The sequence below is a fragment of the Fukomys damarensis genome, unplaced genomic scaffold, assembly GCF_012274545.1.
Source record: "Fukomys damarensis isolate Sample0158 unplaced genomic scaffold, DMR_v1.0_HiC HiC_scaffold_9, whole genome shotgun sequence".
NCBI lineage: Eukaryota > Metazoa > Chordata > Mammalia > Rodentia > Bathyergidae > Fukomys > Fukomys damarensis.
The window spans coordinates 21,799,080-21,816,406 of record NW_022900921.1 but is presented as its reverse complement, the minus strand read 5'-3'; the positions used below and the strand labels follow the sequence as shown (position 1 = coordinate 21,816,406).

The following is a 17,327-nucleotide window of genomic DNA, read 5'->3' as shown; positions in this document are numbered from 1 at the left end:
AAATAGTGGAAGAGGATTTCTTCAAAGGTAATGTTTCAGCCCTACAAAGTCTTATAAATGACTGTTCTCAGCATGGTGGATACTGCAGGTCTCAGCCCAGATGTTACCTCCCCAATGGAGGCCTGCAGTGTGCCAGGCACAGAGCAGAGGGTAGTTTTGAGTAGGAAGTTTTTGTTCTCATGAAGCTCATTAAAGAAAGAAAACATGCATGTAGACAAATATGTACAAAAGATGATTTCAAATGACAATCAGTGCTATGGAGAGACTCCAACAGGCCCAGTGGTGATGGATGACTAACGATGGTGACATCAGTGGAGGGTCCTCTGAGAGGATTTGGACAAGAGAGACCCCTTTGATGATGAAGAATTGGACAGGAAATTGGTGGGATTTTCTTATGAATTTTCCCAGCAAGCCCATTGGCATACCCAATGCTGGAAAACCCCTTTGAAGTAGAAAATGTAGTTGACAGCATTTTGCAGATGTAGCACCTGACGCATGGATTCAGTCCTTGCCTTGCCTGAAGAGGCCAAAGCCCAGATAAAACCAGAACATCTTAGAGAACAAGCAGAAAATGCCATGGCCCCAGTTCATCAGGATTAGTGACTCACAGTGCCTTAATCTCCACTGTAAGAGATCCAGGAGGTCAGAAACATCCCTGGGGGCCTTTCCAGGGCCTTCTCTCTCATACCACTAGCCACAGGAAGCCATGCGAAATTTCCTCCAGGCTTTGAAAAGTTGGTTTTTCATGAACCTGGATCTGAAATGAGTGTGTCTCTGTCCCAGGGACATAGTTTTAGGCCCCTGAATGTCTCAGAGACTCCAACTTGGCTACTCACTAAAAAATGACTTTGGAAGAATTGTGAAGCGACAAAAAGATGGACTGTGAGCTTTGTAAATCATACGCTGTGTCTGTGATTGGCTGTTTCTAGGCTCCAATGAAGAGAAAAGAAAATGTGATGGATTTTTGAAAGGTGGCACCTGCTCCACTGAAAATAAATGAACACAGGTTTCCTCATTAGCACAAGATCCATTATGCAGTGACATTTGCATATGAGGCTCAGCTGGTGACTAGTTAATCAAGGCCTTGGTTTCAGGACCTGAGAACTTTCTTCCCCATCTACCCTCGCCGTGGACATCCCCAGAGACACTGGCGCACTGCTACACGCTTTGAGATCTGTGTGATGGAGCATTCAGCCTTAAGATGCCAGAACAGCCCCCACCTGCTCCAAGGGCAGCTCTGGTGCCTCACACTCACCTGGAACTCAAAGTTCGTATGTTCCAGAAACTTCTGGTTCATGGTTTCTGCAAATTTGTTGATAGCTCTCAGGAAGACCCTGAAAGAGAGAAGAAGGTTACTAGGCCATGCGAGACCTCTCTTTACTCTCTCTCTCTCTCTCTCTCTCTCTCTCTCTCTCTCTCTCAGGGAGAAGTTCAAATACCAACTGTTGATTTGCGGATGGTTATCAATACAGAGCAGTACCTGATCTCACTCAAGACCTGAGGCCATGTTTACCTTTCAAGAACCCAAGAGCTGTCTGACTTTTGAAAATTTGCATGGTCCTATGTTTAAGATATCAGAAGCTTATGACAGAAGGTTCATTCCATTCAGAAAAGATATAAAGAGAAACGACCCACCCAGAACCCCCAAATATTCTACCAGATTCTATCATCTAGAGAAAGCTGTCATCAACATTTTGATGAACATAATTTCAAAGTTCTCCCTAGACGCATATACATGAATGATATTCTAAGGATTCTAAGGATATCACTTTGATAAATGGCATTACACGATAAATGTTGTTTCACAGCCTGTCTTTTTTAGCCAAAAATAAATTGTGGGCTCTTTTCATGCCAATGAATGCAGATATACATCATCCTTTTTAATCACCGAAGAGCACTCCACTGTAGGGATATATCACAGTTTATTTAATCTCTTTCTTATTGATGGATCTTTTGGTGGTATATCTGCTTTTTCTATCATAAACAATGTTCCAATGATGATGATGCTTTGGTGCAGCTCTTTACACAACTCTTCACTCTTCTGCAAGTCATATTACTGCCCAAATATTATCCACATTTAACATCTTGGTACTTCTTGTCTGAGTACATTTGTCCTTGAACGTCTGCCTGGCCATTTTGTCCTCTCCTTGCTCCTTGCCAAGCCAGCCTGACTGTTCTTACAGACACCCATCTCTTGCTTTGTCATACTGTAGAACATTTTGTCCTAGGACAGCTCTCACCCAGATGACTATCATTTTAGATTAACAGGAGCCACACAGTAACTACCTGTCCATGGAATGGCTGGTTCAGGAAAAACACTTCTCTGGTCAACTTGGGTCACCATGGAAAGACCATAAAGGAAGTGCTTCTGGGTGGATTATTACTGTGGGCAATAATAGGGACTGCTTGGAAGCCTTTAAGAAACTTTATACAACACATATATACATCAGAAATATCCCCTCCTTGGGGCAAAAAAGCAGACATTCTTCTACCACTAATGGCACCACCTCAATGGTTAAAAGTTATTCCTTGGCACTGGTGGCTTGCCTTGAAAGAGGGCTGAGCATTCTTTGGCCAAAGAAATCCCAAGGAGATAAAGAAGGAAGAAGCTCTCAGGATGTATAGGAAATGCCCACCAAAGCTGCTGGCAATTTTTGGGTGGGCCAGGCATGTGGACAGGAAGCATTTGATACATGGGTGTCACTGGTCAAGAATGCTAGGCAGCCAGATGTTCATTAATCACACGTTTGTTGTATGAAAAGCAGTGTATACTGGTGTTGGGACCACAGAATTTGCCACCTCAAACACACATATACATACAACTCTGGTTTTGCTACTTTCCAGTTATGTGGGTTCAGGACATGTTACTCTCACCTCTAAAGTCTCAAGTTTTCTCCTCTGTGAAAGAGCAATCGTGGTAAAGCTAAGTACAATTCTTGACACACTGAAAACAGTAGCAAAGTAGTTATGGTGGCTCCAGATCCCTCCCTCACATTGCTCTTTTTTTTTTTTTTTTCCAAAGACAAAGAAAAACAGCAAAATGGACAGGGAAAGGACAAGAAGCAGTTTAGAAATATGTTTGAGGTAGGCAAGACCACACTAAGACAGAGTGAAAAATCCCACAAAATCCAATCCAAGCTCCCATCAATCAGGCTGTCAAAAAGTGAGGTTTCTTTGATTTTGCTGTATTTTAATTTGTTAATATGCCTTGAAACAACATTCGTATTTCCTCCTTAAAGATTAGTTATCTGATTCCCCAGATGGAAACCTATCGAGTGACTGTCATGTTATGGAAAAACATCTCAGAATCTGAAATGTGATACCAAAATGAGGGGCTTTATACTTTCTCAGTAGCAACAGAGCTATCAGGAGTTCCAGTAACAATCATTATTTTGCTTGCCAGCCTTGCCCTGTCTCTGGCTATCAGAGGCCAGCGAAGTGACCAGAAATTGACCAGTCCTATACTAATAGGACTCAGTGGCAGGAAGAGGCAGAGGAGAAAGTCAACTTTTTTCTCTCCTCCATAGCCACACATTGAGACCCCTTAACTTTGGTGCTCTGGTTGGATTTGTAAAAGTAGGCCTTTTTCCTTCTCATTTTTCATTTTCTTTTTCCCCCCATTGTCTCCTCCTCCTTCTCTTACCTCATCTTTAAGCAACTGTTCTTAAAATCTAAGCACTAATATGGTGATGAAAAGTTAGAATGAAAACCCACTTAACTCTCTTGCTGTTCTGAACAAAATGACTTGTTGAAAACAAAGGGCACTATCAAACTTCAACCTAATGCTTAGCAGGCTGTATGAGAGTAATAATAATCACAATCATATCGCCCACTTGCGCCAGGTTCTCTACTAAGCAAATGCTTTCCCTCCTTACCTGCCTCCTTTGCTCCCTTTTGCCATCTTTCTTTTTTTTAGTTTTTGTCTGTCTGTCTTTTCTGATCTCACAATTACTCTCTGAGCTAGATATTTTGCCATCATAGAGATATGAGTTTAGGTAACCTTTTCAATAACCCAGTCAGTACATGTAGAATCAGGATTTAAATGAAAGCACACTGCCTTTAGAATGTAGTTATTTAACCACTGTGCTAGTCTGTCCACAAGAAATCTTTGTGATTCTGCTCAGTCCCAGCTATGAGCTCACTTTATTAATAATAATGATGATGGCAGTGTCAAGTTATCATGTGTACACCTTGTGCTGAGTGCTCTGCAACATTACTCCAAGTTAATTCCATACTCTGAAGTGGCTGCTATTGTTACACCCATTTAACAGAAGAAAAGAATGACCTTTAGAAAGATCACATGGCTAATAAGCAGCAGGGTCCTCCAGGCTCATCCTAGCTTGGCATTTCTCTAAAGCCTCAGCTAGTTAAAAAAAGCACACTGGCTCCTTTGAAGTACTGGAAAGCTCTTTAAGCCACCAGGCTTAAGGTGTCTCCTTACTGTGCCTATGTTGTGCTGCTGCCCTGTTCATAGCTGGCTGGGTCAGGGCCAACACTTGGCACACAAAGTCCTCCCTGGGTTGGCTTGGTGTGTATAGGAGTATCTCACAGGTGCTCTATCCACTGGGGGCACCCAAGCCTATACAGGAGTAGATTGAATCCTTCCAGGGAGAATACAATGGACCAGAACCATGAGTAGAAGCCATGAACAGAGTCAGTGAGGAGCCAGATGCTATATGCAGCAGAGCAAGGAAACATAGACACCAGCTACTGTGAGCAGAAAGAAGCTGAAGAAAGAGGAGCCAAACCCAGGGTTGATACTGGAAAAACTCCTCTGCATGAGGCTTCACTGAGGCCCCAAGCTCTTTACTTGCCTCATGCAGCAGAACAAATCTTGGTTATAAGAAACAGCTGAGAGTCCCTATAGTTCCCCTCTGAGTGAGCCTGAATGAATTACAGACACCACTCTTTGGTCTGGGTACCTGTCTAGGTCAGCTCTAAGTACCATTCTTCTGAGCCATGACATTTACCTTTGTGAATCTCATTTGCATCAACTGTAGAACAAGCCATTTATGAAGGCTAAATAGAGCATATGAAGTGGGGGCCCAGTGCCTCCATTCATAAAAGTTCTGAATACAATCCTGGCATCTTTATTATTCTTAACTTACTATTCTTAACTTACTACCACCTCATAGCTCGGAGCTGGAAGAGCTGAGGTAGATAATAAGGCCAATGTGACACAACAGCACAGCACTGACCCATTCGCATGGGCTGGGTCATGTAAATAAAAGATGGAACAGAAGGTAGGCACAACCTTTTGAGGAGATCAATGAAGAAGGGGAAAGGGAAGGCCTCTCTGAATCCTCTTCCCCTGTGGTTCATGGGGTGTAGTTGATTCTACTGGTCCAGAATTGAAGGTGGAGACATAAGAGTTGGCTAAGGGACCAAAGCTCTTGTACCTCTACTCTTAAGAAGTGAGACACCCATTTCTTCAGTCTTTAAACTGGTCCCTTCCCAATGCACAAAAGGTCCACGTACCCAAAGGGTGAATTGGCACAGTTCAGAGCTCGGTGTCAGACATAGCTCAGCCCAGCTGCCTCGAAATTCCTGTATAACTGGGGGCCACAGCAAGCTCCCTCCACAAATTTGGAATCCTGAGCCATCTAGCTATCAGGAATAGCTGTGCCTCTCTCTCTCTTCCCATCCCCAGTCTCTGGGTGATGTGAATAAGAGGAAGTGAGAACTCCAAAAATGAATAGTCACCATAATTTAAGGTAGGTATGAGAAAGGGGGAGTGGTTTTCAAGGACTTGTGCCCATACCCATCAAACTACAGTATGATTGAACGCTGCCTTGCTGAACTTCCTAGGGTTAACTGTTGTGCCCTACTAGGTGCTTATGACATGGCTGACACAGAATTAGATGTTAAACGACAGCAACAAAGGTAGACAGCATCCAGCCAACATTTACCTCTTTGTAAAGTATTTTGGGTATATCCAGACCACAGGAATATAAAAATAAAAACAATAGCTAACATTTATGTAGTGCTTGCTATGTGTCAACATTGTTCTAACTCACAAAAATACCTAATCATGACCTAGTCAGTGCAGATATAAGACTGGGTACAGAGTGGTTAAATAACTTGGTCATACAACAGTGGAGACAGGATTCAAACCCAGGCAATCAGAAGTTTGAACTTCTCTGTGTCGGCTCTGGGCTCTGAAAGCATGGTTGTCATTATACACTTGGCCATATTTCCAGGGCATATGTACTGTTCTCCTCCAGTAGACAGAAGCTCTGTGCCTTCTGGAACAATAGCTTGAAAGACATATGCACTCCCTACCTCCCTGAATGCCCAGGGCATTCAATAAATTCATGCTTGTTGACTGCACGTGAGAGATGCTTTAGGAATGGGCATAAATCCTTAAACCCCCTCGAAATGCTAGCACTCCAGATCAAGGTGCAGAAAAGAGATTCCTAGGTATAATTTTGTTAATCTACAACATTAAAAAGAACTTGATCATTTAAAAATTAACCACATCACGTAAATCAGATCTTACTTCATGCTGCATATTACCAATAAGAAAAATGTTCCAGCAGGAAGTATTTCCTGCAAGAGACACGTCTTTATGTCTGTGCTTGCATACACAAACAGTCCACAGCTGGGGGACATTCAGGTCTAGAAAACTCCACTCTCTCTTCCAACAAACAGAAAATCTAAGAATAGCTGATACATATACACACATATACATAAATCATAAACAATAAAAATTTATAAAGAACATATACATTATAATAATAGATAATAGGGAGGAAAGTAGGAAACAAGGAAGGAAGGAAAAAAGGAACAGAAGAAGAGCAAAGGATAAATGAAAAAGAGAAGAAAGAAAGAGGAAAAAAGAAAGCTAGTTAGGATGTTCAGACTGAGAAGTGATGTTTGCCTTGGTCACATGAGTAGTTACATAATTTTGAAGAGGAGAGACTGGTGTCCTGGGGAATACCAGGCTAGGCTAAATCATGGTCTATGCTCTGTTTTTGCAAATGATGTGGAAATCTCCCACTACATAGATGTATGACCCAGTTTCCTATCTTGGCATTGTATTTACTACAAGCCCACAATGTGTTTCCCAAGTGAAACAGCAGAGGTTAGGGACTTGGGCCGGGTTCTAATGACTTCTCTGTTTCTTACCAGTGATATAACATTGAGAAGCCAGTTATCTATTCTGTGCCTCAGTTTCCTATGTATGAAATGCAGATTATGTTAGTTCATTATCATAGCAAGCTTGTTATGAGGATTACATGATTTAATACATGTAAAGCATTTACAACAGCGATGGATCTAGTTGATTAATAAATATTAACTATTATAATAGCACACAAAATGCAAAAACAGTGAGATAATTTTCAGGGCTCCATAAATGTAAAAGATTCTTGGGGCCAGAAGATGAAGAGAATCTACCTTCATAGTTATGGGCTCATGAGGAACAAAACTCATCACCTTTTTTGGTGTTGACATTATTATATGCTTCTCTAATCTAAGACTAAATTTGCTGATCACTTAGCAATGGTGATGCTACTGCTTACTGAGTTCTCAGATTCTTGTGCTCTACTAAAGAGTGACTCAATTCTATCCTCACCAGAAAGGGAAAAAAGATCTACATAGGGAGTTATTGCTATCTTCATTTTTTTCAGACCAGGAAACTGACACTCCAGAAGGTTAAATGACTCCCCAAGATAGGGAAGGTGGCAGAACTCAGCATTCTGAAGGCTAGGCTGTTTTCCTAAGTCTACCTTTAAAAATAAGATTGAAAAGTAAAGACAAATGTTTGGTTGATCCTTAAGAGAAAGAAATGTTTCTATTTGGGCAATAATTCTACCATCTTAGGTCCCTGAGAAAGTTATATTCTAATTTTCTAGGTATGGAGAAACAAGGATCATTATATCATCCTCTCTGGAGCCCCATTGCAGAAAGGACTGAAGTCCGTTGCAAGCTGAGATCTCGCAATCAGATGTCTTACAATGATACTCATGTAGTTCAGCACATGTTTCTCCCAGAACAGCTGTGGAGGTGGCTCAAAAGGGGACGTTTGCCCCAGTTCCTTGAAGCCATATCAGTGGTGGACATTTGTACATTTGCTTGTCCAGCATCTCTTCCTTTTTCAGGTGACACCTCCTAGGTTTACCTCTGGAGAACTCTGTCCCCTGCTTCCCTTTTGCTCCCTGCTCTCTGAGGTTTGGGGAGAACTGGCCACACCACCCTCAGTTTCACAGAAGGTCATGAGAACCAAGTGTGACATTCTTCTGGCCACAGAGATTTGTGAACAGGCATGTAACCCAGGCTGGACTTTTGAAGATTAGGCTGCGGACTTGTGTTGTACCTACTGTTGGACAGGTTTTCTATAAGACTTTCTGCTCTATTTGTTTATAAGCCTAACAAGACTTTTATTTGCACCTGGTAGAGTCCATTTTCTCCACTCAAAAGAAAACATCTGCTTGAGAATGAAGCCAAGAGAGGTTTAAAAAAAAACAGAGATAGAGATACAGATTCCTTGTACCACTGTCTGAGCTCCTAGACATACCATGCTTTTTTGAGTTATTTCAGTTATCTGAAGAAATAAATTTTCTTTTTGCTTAGGCAAGTTTAAATTCTTTAAAACTTCTAATCAATAAGTGCCCTTTGGATATACAAAGTTCACTTTATGTTTTGATAAATGTTAAATTCTGTACCAGGAGCTAGAAATGCACTGATAAGGTGGATGAAGAACTTGCCCTTAGGAAACTCATTCTCTAGTGGCAGAAACAGTCATATGACAAGATAGCTGTAAGCAGGGAAATAATGCTATAATGGGGTGAGGCATGCCAACACAGAGCAGGGGTGTTGGGTGTTGAGCAAGGGCCACAAGGTAGGGATTGTGTGGCTAAGAATTTGCAGGATGCTTCCATGTGGCATCTGGTCTAGAGGGTTAAGAGGGGCATCCAAGTAGAGTCATAGTTTATGCAAAATCAGAGAAACAGGGAAAAGTAGGCTATAATGAGAAACTCAGTAAATCCAAGATGGAGGATGCAATGAATTAAAGCCACAGCTTCTGAGTGTTTCAGGTAATTTGGCAAAACATGTAACTTTTGCTGGCAAGCAGGGAAAGGGCCCACATGCACAAAAGGTGGGTGCAACCTCAATCCAAGATGACTGGTCATAGATACAGATATGACTAGCTGCATAATGTGGGGCTCAGTGCCAAATGAAAATGCAAGTCCACCTGTCCAAAAATTAAAAACTATGAGATGATAGTCAAGTGTTAAAACTAGCATAGGGCCCTTTAGGACATGGGCTTTACACAACTGCACTGTGGCCTAGAAGCTGGTCTAGACATTAGGACTGTACGGGATCTGTCTCTGTGACCCAGGCCTGATTCCTATCAGCACTTTGGTCTTTGAGGAAGCCAGCCTTCCACCTGTGTGATGTAAACAAGGAGAATCAGGCAAGGTGGCAATGTACTGCAGAGCCGATCTGCCTTTTTCTACTGTAACCAGAGGCACAGATACTTCCTTCTGCCTTGACAAACCCCTATACCAGTTTCTAAAGCAGACCCAAGAGCACTGGGACAAAAGTGTCACAGACAAGGCTCTCAGGCATTCAGAGAGTAAAAGAACATCTTTTCAAAGAATTGGAAGGTCAGAGATGGAGGCCAGCTGGGCTGGAGTCAGCTCTCAGGCATACATGAAGGAGAAATTCTCAAATGTATCTGATGATGAAAATACTAATATTTCAATGTTCATAGTCTTTCTTCTTTCCCTTCCACTAAAGAGAATTCTAGGTTGGCCCGTTTGACTTCTCCTCTTCTAACCTCTGGGGACATGTCCATCTTTGCCAGACAATAACTGACTTTTGTGATAAAGAACAAAGGCCCTAGGTAGAGGGAGATAAAATAAGAAGCCAGTGGATTAATCCATTGATCGTTTCTTTCTTTCTTTTTTTTTTTTTTTGGTACCGAGGATCGAACTCGGGTCCTCATGTTTGCAAGGCAGGCAGTGAAACTGCTGAGCTAAATCCCTGGCCCTATTGATGGTTTCATAGCTAAATGTGCTATTAGGAGGTTGGCAACTAGGGGCACGCCTTTGGAGGATGTGTCTCTCACTCTGGCTCATTCCTCTCTCTGCTTCTGGCTGCCATGAGGTGGGCAGCATCTTCTGGTAGCCCCTGCACCATGATATTTCAGCTTTGGAGTTAGTCAACTGGACTGAAACCTCTGAAACAGTGAACCAAAATAAATCCTTCCTCCTTTAAGGTGCATACAGCAGGTACTTCGTGTCAGTAATGGACAGGTGATTAAGGCAAGGAAAAAGGAAAGGAAAGGAGAGTCAAGAAGGACCCATTTAAATGAATTTGTGGATAAGATTTGAGAATAAGGCTCTGGGGGAGACCAGTGGAAATCACAGATTGTGAAAAATACTGGGAGCCAGAGAAATAGAGAAAGAGAATATCCATAAACATTGCTGAGTGTTATGACTTGGATTTCATCTTGGTGAAATGATACTGAAGACACAAAAAGACTGAAAATATCTATAATTATTTTTATCTCATGTTGTACGGGGCCACGTGGGATTGGAGCTATACTTGGGTTACACTTATTTTCCATAAGATGCTAATAGGTATTGTATACACATACAGAGACACACCCATTACACAACCAGCAAAACGCTGTATCCTACATCCTGCTCTTAGAAAAATCACATCAATGTATTAAAAGCTCTGAGAAATTCCATAGCTCAGAAGCCTGCTCAAAGCTGTTTAATTCAATACTTTCTAAAGTTACTTTACCATATGTCACAGGATAGGCTTTATTATTATTTATTTATTTATTTATTTAGGTTTTTTGAGATAGGTTCTCACTATGTAGTTGAGACTGACCTGGAACTTACTATGTAGCCCAGGCTGGTCTCAAACTCACAGCGATCCTCTTGCCTTAGCCTCCCGAGTGCTGTGATTACAGGTGTGCGCTACCACGCCAGGCTAGGTTTTACTATTTTAATAAATTTAAAAATAATATAATTTTTAAATCACTTTCTACTTTTTCCTGTCTTGAGATTCCAGGGAAGGATTCACAGATAAAATATGGGGCTGTAACTGAGATACAAAGAATCAGAAGTTCGGGAGGACACTGAGTAGCTTTAAGATTGGCAAGGTATTCTTTGTTGGGTTTAAATGCAGGAGGAAAGGATCTGTTAATACCTTAATTCCTTCTCATTACGGACCCTTATCTCTGCCAGTAGTGGGAGGGATGGGCACGGTGGCCCTTGGGAAGTAGGTGGCAGCTCACCTGTTCTGCACCATACTCATGGCCATCCAGTCTCCGGGGTACACATTTTTCCCAATGAGGTCCTTGAACATGATGAAGGTCTCCATCAAGAAATCCTGAAAGAGTTAACACATAACCCCACCTGTTAACCTGCTCTATAGGAACTGATAGTGCATGTCCAGATTTGTTGGTTCTTTGAATTTGTCTGCATTACTTTGTAGAGGGACAGAAAGGAAAGGGACACAGCTTTTCATTAAGCAGTGCAGTGAAACTCATTGCAGTGGGCTGTAAATGGAAGCTTAAAAGTTAGCTACCAAGAGACTGCTTCACAAATAAGTGGAACATGAATATGGAACAAGAAGACATTCTGAAAATAAAGCACTATTAATTCTGTCTTTGAGAATAAAGAAGCAAATGTATTCATTGATGTGGCAATTTTATAATCATTTTCCCAAATATGTATTTAAGAAGGAAATAATCTACACTATATGAAAACATCTCAGGTCATTGAGCAAGCAAACTATTATTTAAATGAACATCTAATTAGCAGTGCCGTAAACAGAGCTAATTCTTCTGTCACACTTATGCACACGAGCAGTTTAAAGGAAACTCAGTGACAAGGACTCTTTTCCTTTCCTTAGAAGAGGTTCAAGGTGGACTTTAACACACTCTATCAGATTTTATAGGGGGCCAAACTTGGTCTCCATCTTTGCAGAAAACAAATTCCAGATAAAGACCAGAATCAAGCTGGAGGTAATGAAGCCATATCATCTGGATGCTTTAGGTAATCCTAAAATCCAGATGGGCCTACTCAGAATTCTTTCCTTAAGCAGGTAGTTTTCAAATCATTTCAACTGCAGAATTCATTGTTTAACAGAAATCTCATCTGACACCCAATATATGAAATAAATAAAAGTAGATCAGCCCTGGTTGAAGAGTGTGTGTGTGTGTGTGTGTGTGTGTTTGTGTGCATGTGTGTGTATCTATGGCACAGGATAGTGAGGCTAAGGAGAACATAATTTTATAATTACTGCATTATGCTAAAATGCAAAATTCTGGAAATGACATTGGTTCCTTTCCAGCAAGCTTTGCTTCTAGGGAAAATTATCTCAGTGGTCTAAGTCCCAGCTTCCACATCAGTAGAATGGGGGTAACATCTATCTCAGGGGATTACTATGCAGATTAAGTGCATGCTGTTTATTAGATGCTTAACACAGGGCCTGCAGCCTTGTAAATGCTTGTTAAATGCTGGGTGAAGGTGGAGGTGGGTATTATTATCTATCCTTGATAGCACTTGGGGAAGTTTGGGTCTCATGATGGGCACATCCCCTTGCTATAGGGATGAAGATGGCTTTAGCCTCATAGATGGGCCATGTGGCTTCTCAATGAGAAGGTACAGCATGGTGCATAGAAAACACCAAGGTTTCCCAGCCTGTGCTATATATTAGCTATGAAGCCTTGAGCAAGCAGATTGTAGACTTGAAAACTATAAGTCCCAACTCCCATGTCAGACTGTTGTGAGGCTGGTAATAAGAAAATGTGCATGTTTAATAAATAAGAATCCCATTTCCACATTCCTTACCAAGAAAATTTTCTTTCCATAAAAAAATAAACAATTAGGAATCTATCTCCATATTGCAGGGCATAGAGATGTGAGGGAAGAGACATGGGTTATTTGGCTTCCTACTCTTTACATTTTTTTGCCAATCCAGGACAAAGGTCCCAATCCTGCTTCAAGTGGGGAGAAGAGTGCCTTGCTGGCAAGCGGATGAAGGGGAAAGGCAATGGGTGTGTTGAGCCACTCTCTGAGACTGTTAACTGCTAGAGTCCTTGGTGACTCCAAGGAGAGCTAAGCGTGAGCTCCCGACAGCAGGACTCCTGAGTCTGGCAGCATTAAGGTGACAGCGACAAAGGTGTCCACACCAAGAGCAAAGTATGTTCTGCTATACCCCCAAGATGGGCTGGTCTCTGCATTGATAAAGTCATCTGCTGCAGAGGTAGGAGCCAAAGGCACATGCCACAGGCAGACAGTCCTACAAATAGGTCCTGAGAGGTGAGAAGAGGAGGACTCAATGGCCAACTTCCTCTCTGCGTTTGTTATCTTAAGGTAATTCTGTAATCGCTTTCTCTTAGTGAGCCCTTACTATGTTCTCGCACAACTCCTTCACAACACTTTGATATAGATATTATCCCCACCTTACAGACGGGAAACCAAGACTTAAGGGAGGTTAGCTCACCAGTCACACAGGTTACATGGTACCATCAGGTCTGACGTGGATTAAAGACATACTCCAGAGATAACAGGGAATCAAACGTACATGTTTATAACCTTAAACACACACATATACTCAAGATGTGTGGGGAGAGCTTCAGGTCCCAAAACTCGTGAAAACCGAGAGTATGATGTCACACTTCTCTCCCCTGCCCTATTGTCCCTGGCATCCTGCAGACTCACCACAAGGTCTGAGCTGGTCTGGAAGGTCTCAATATAGAAGGAATAGTGTTGGTCACCCATCTGGTCTAAGATGGCTGTCATGCATGCCACAAAGTGACTCTGCAAGAAATAAAGAAAAACACCATGAACAAGTGGGGAAAAACCATGGAATCAATCCTCTCCACTTCTTGGGGTTCAAACTGGACAACTCCCAACCATCCCTGATAAGTCTGAAAACAATGGAGAAACTCTGCTTACCAGATTAGTATGTAAAACTTCCCTATAAGAAAATGTTACCTTATTGCTCATTTACCAAACAAGCATTCATTGAACACTTATTATGTATCTGGGATTGCAATCAGAGCTTCAGTTATAAAAATAAGATGTGATCCATCATCTGATTTGCTGTTTGTACACTGGGAGAAGAGCACTGCTTGAGTGTCAGGAAATCCAGCTTATGTCAAGATCCTGGAGGCAGTTTCATTTTCTGATACATAGTGTTGTATGTATAAATCTCAATTGTCTTATCTGTAATGTGAGATAATAATCCATTGGACAGTCCATATCTTCCCTCAGAGAAATTGCCAAAAGGCTTAGATACCCTATAATACACTGAAGCACATTAAAGTTCTCTGCAGAAGGACCTGGTTTTGGGGGGGTTAAGGACCTGGTATTGGATTACCATGAGTCAGCCAGTGAGAGAAACCAGAACCCACAGGGATCCACACATGATAAGTCTAAGGAGGATTTTAACAATGAGAAGAGATGATGGTGCTGCTCTTTGTGAGTTTATGATCTAGTTGGAAAAACACGATTAACCTTTATGAAGGAGAAAGTACAGGATGCTGGATCTGTAAAGCAGACCAAAGGCCAGAAGGATCCAAACAAGGGGGAAATTATGGCAGAGATCTGGAGGGGAGGTGGGTCTGGAAAGATCCCTGGGAGAGAGGAGGGATAAGAACCACACCCTTTCGGGCACCAGAATACACAGCCAGCCTTTAATGCTTTATCCCTCCCAGATGGTAATGTGTGTTTTTCAGGTGTGCTTTCTGCTCATGCTGTCACCTAAAGCACCATGGATAGAGGTCTATTCTGGAATTGGTAAAGGAAACAATGATCACTGATCCAAAAGGGGCGAGAAGTCACTCTCAACTTCCTTGTGCAAGATCCCACTCAGGCTGCTGTCTTGGCAAGAAGAGGGCCCACTGTGACCCACACAGGGTGGACTTGCAGAAGATGCCTGGCTGGCATGATGCAGGCATCTCCAGGAGTCACTGCTATTAAAGTTAGCCTTGGAAGTATTGTGTTTAAACAACAAAACAAGGGCAGGGGATTTAGCTCAGTGGTTCCACTACCTGCCTCACAAGCACAAGGTCCCAAGTTCAATCCCCAGTACAAAAAACAAAACAAAACAATGGGTTTAGTATAATAAATTGCTGCTTCTGTTTATAAAACATTATCCTTTATTAAAAAATATAACAGGTGCTGCAGATGTAGCTTAGCAGCCCAGAGCCTGCTTGGTAAGTATGAGGTCCTGAGTTTGATCCCCAGTACCAAATATATATATGTATATGTATTAATATATAGATATCTGCATATACACAGCAGATTACAGGTTTACAACTTGGCATCAGTGGTAGAAAAATATACTAATGACCCGAGAAAGCCCCTTCTGTGTTTTCCCCCAGGAAGCCTTTTAGGTAAGTGAATGTTTTTCAAACCCTTATTCACCAAAGTAGCTCCCAAAGATATAGATGCAGCTTTGTTACCAGGTTCTTTCAATCAGAAAGTTAGGGATGGTATTCAGGATTAGCTACGTAAGTCATGGGACCTGGAAGAAAGTGATAGCGTAGGGTTGTTTCAAACTCTGAGAATTGTCAAACAGCCATGTGAGTGTATCATGAAGCAGGGCATGCACACACAGGAAGCTGGAGCTGCTGGACTGTAACTACTACCCTTGCACACCATAACTGTTTAGAAAAGATGCAAATCTGGCAAAGCAGAGTCAGAACTCTCCTGAGCACTGGCCCATGATACTCTGTGCGTTTTTCCCCTCTCGATGATCCACAGTAAAAGCCTCTCTGCTCAGGCCTCCAGGGGGTGGTAGTGAGTTTGTGAAATTATTCACCCCTTTCAAACCAGACTGAACATCCCCAGGGCTGCTAACCTATCCAGGTCCCATTTAAATCACAAAAGAAACTTCTGTTTATACTTCCAGCTAGGATGAACGGAAGAAAGACAGGACAAATCCTAGAGTTTGAGATGTGTAGAGGTGTAGCAGTGCATGTGTGCGCGTGTGTGTGTGTGTGTGTGTGTGTGTGTGTGTTTCCATTCACTCTATTTCCTCCATCTCTTCTCTCTCCCTCCCTTAAAATTCAGTCTGTGGCCACTAGAGGTCTTTTCTTTTCACATGGTAGCTGCTGTGCAGTTTGTTCGGCTTTTTATTTATTCCTACGTGAGCAGACCCACTACACTTCTTGCATATCAACAGTGAAAATTACAATATAAAAGACTTTCTTCCCCTTCTTTTGGAGTTATTCTGCTGCTGCCCAAAGCCAGGCTCGTCGTACAAGGATGGGGGACAGCCTCTGCAGGTAATTCCACTGCTTCAAGGTAAGAGATGTGAGAAGGGTTTATTTTTTTGTGATCTATCATCTTCTAAAAGAGAATGCTGTCATCTCTTGTCTCATAGACAATAGTTTACTTTTAACGCTTTGGCTTAAATGAGCTCTAGGTTTAGGAGCTTGTATGGGTGTGCGTGGTGCTGTGTGGGGAAAATCCACCATTGTCAAAACTGCAGGCTGCCCCGAATGCATAGAATACAGAATGCTTATTTCTAATGGCTTGATTTGAATTTGAAGAGGGTAAAAACAGAAAATGCAAACCTGGAGCTCAAGTTGCCAGGAATAGCCTTTGAAAGATTGCTTTCTCTAAATCCCTCTTTAGGGAAACTTCTATGCTTAGAATTGAAAGAAAAAAAAAAAGGAAAGAGACAAAAAAGGAGGGGGATTCTAGTTCCCATTAGAGAGTGCCCATTTTATGAAAGAAACCATCATTTCATTAGGAATCGGTCAATGTGTTAGAGTTCAGCGATCAATCAAAATTACTTTTACCAGCTTGTTAATTTCTTTGTTCTAACTATAACATAAAAAGTCCCAGCCGGGTGCCTTTCAGTAGGATTTGTAGTGCAACGTGACTGAAGTTTGGACAAGTTACCTGCATTTGGCTGTTAATGAAAAATGGCAATGTTTTACTTCCAGCTGGGAGCATCCTGTTTAGGTACTATAGTGTCTAGCTCACTTTAGTATCAAATCCTTCAGAAATCACGCAGACACGAACAACTGATATCTGAAATGGAGCAAGATACCAGTAGCAGCTTCGTGTTCAGAAAATGTTCTTCTCTGTCATTTAAATTTAAAAAATACTTTGTCACACAATGACAGACTGATGGAATAACATTATGCTTCTCTGACGTGCATCTCTTTTCCAATAGAATCCTTAAGATTACAGTTGCTTCTTGTCCCTCTTCCTTTTTACGAGTTTGAGACCATGCTTCCACAACCACCATCGCTTACTTTATTACAAAGGAATTGGGGCGGGGGTGGTGATCATCGTGCATTTGTTCTAGTAGCCAAAAGAACCCTAACACTGACATTG

At 41.9% G+C, this 17,327-nt stretch overlaps 2 protein-coding genes across 7 annotated transcripts in view; one reads left to right on the top strand and one right to left on the bottom strand.

Moving 5' to 3' along the window:
* Positions 1-17,327, bottom strand: part of Dock2 (dedicator of cytokinesis 2) — a 418,217-nt gene that overhangs the window by 79,065 nt on the left and 321,825 nt on the right. For all 3 annotated transcript variants that reach the window (XM_010622200.2, XM_033761620.1, XM_033761619.1), the window contains 3 exons: positions 13,692-13,790; positions 11,258-11,352; positions 1,256-1,334 (listed from right to left, as the gene is read on the bottom strand). In XM_010622200.2, coding sequence (XP_010620502.1) covers positions 1,256-1,334; positions 11,258-11,352; positions 13,692-13,790 — 273 coding nt within the window. The remainder of the gene's footprint in view (positions 1-1,255; positions 1,335-11,257; positions 11,353-13,691; positions 13,791-17,327) is intronic.
* The window catches only part of Insyn2b (inhibitory synaptic factor family member 2B), a 108,291-nt gene continuing 107,075 nt past the window's right edge, over positions 16,112-17,327 (top strand). For all 4 annotated transcript variants that reach the window (XM_010622196.2, XM_010622197.2, XM_010622199.2 and 1 more), the window contains exon 1: positions 16,112-16,283. The gene's annotated coding sequence lies outside the window, so the exon portion shown is untranslated. The remainder of the gene's footprint in view (positions 16,284-17,327) is intronic.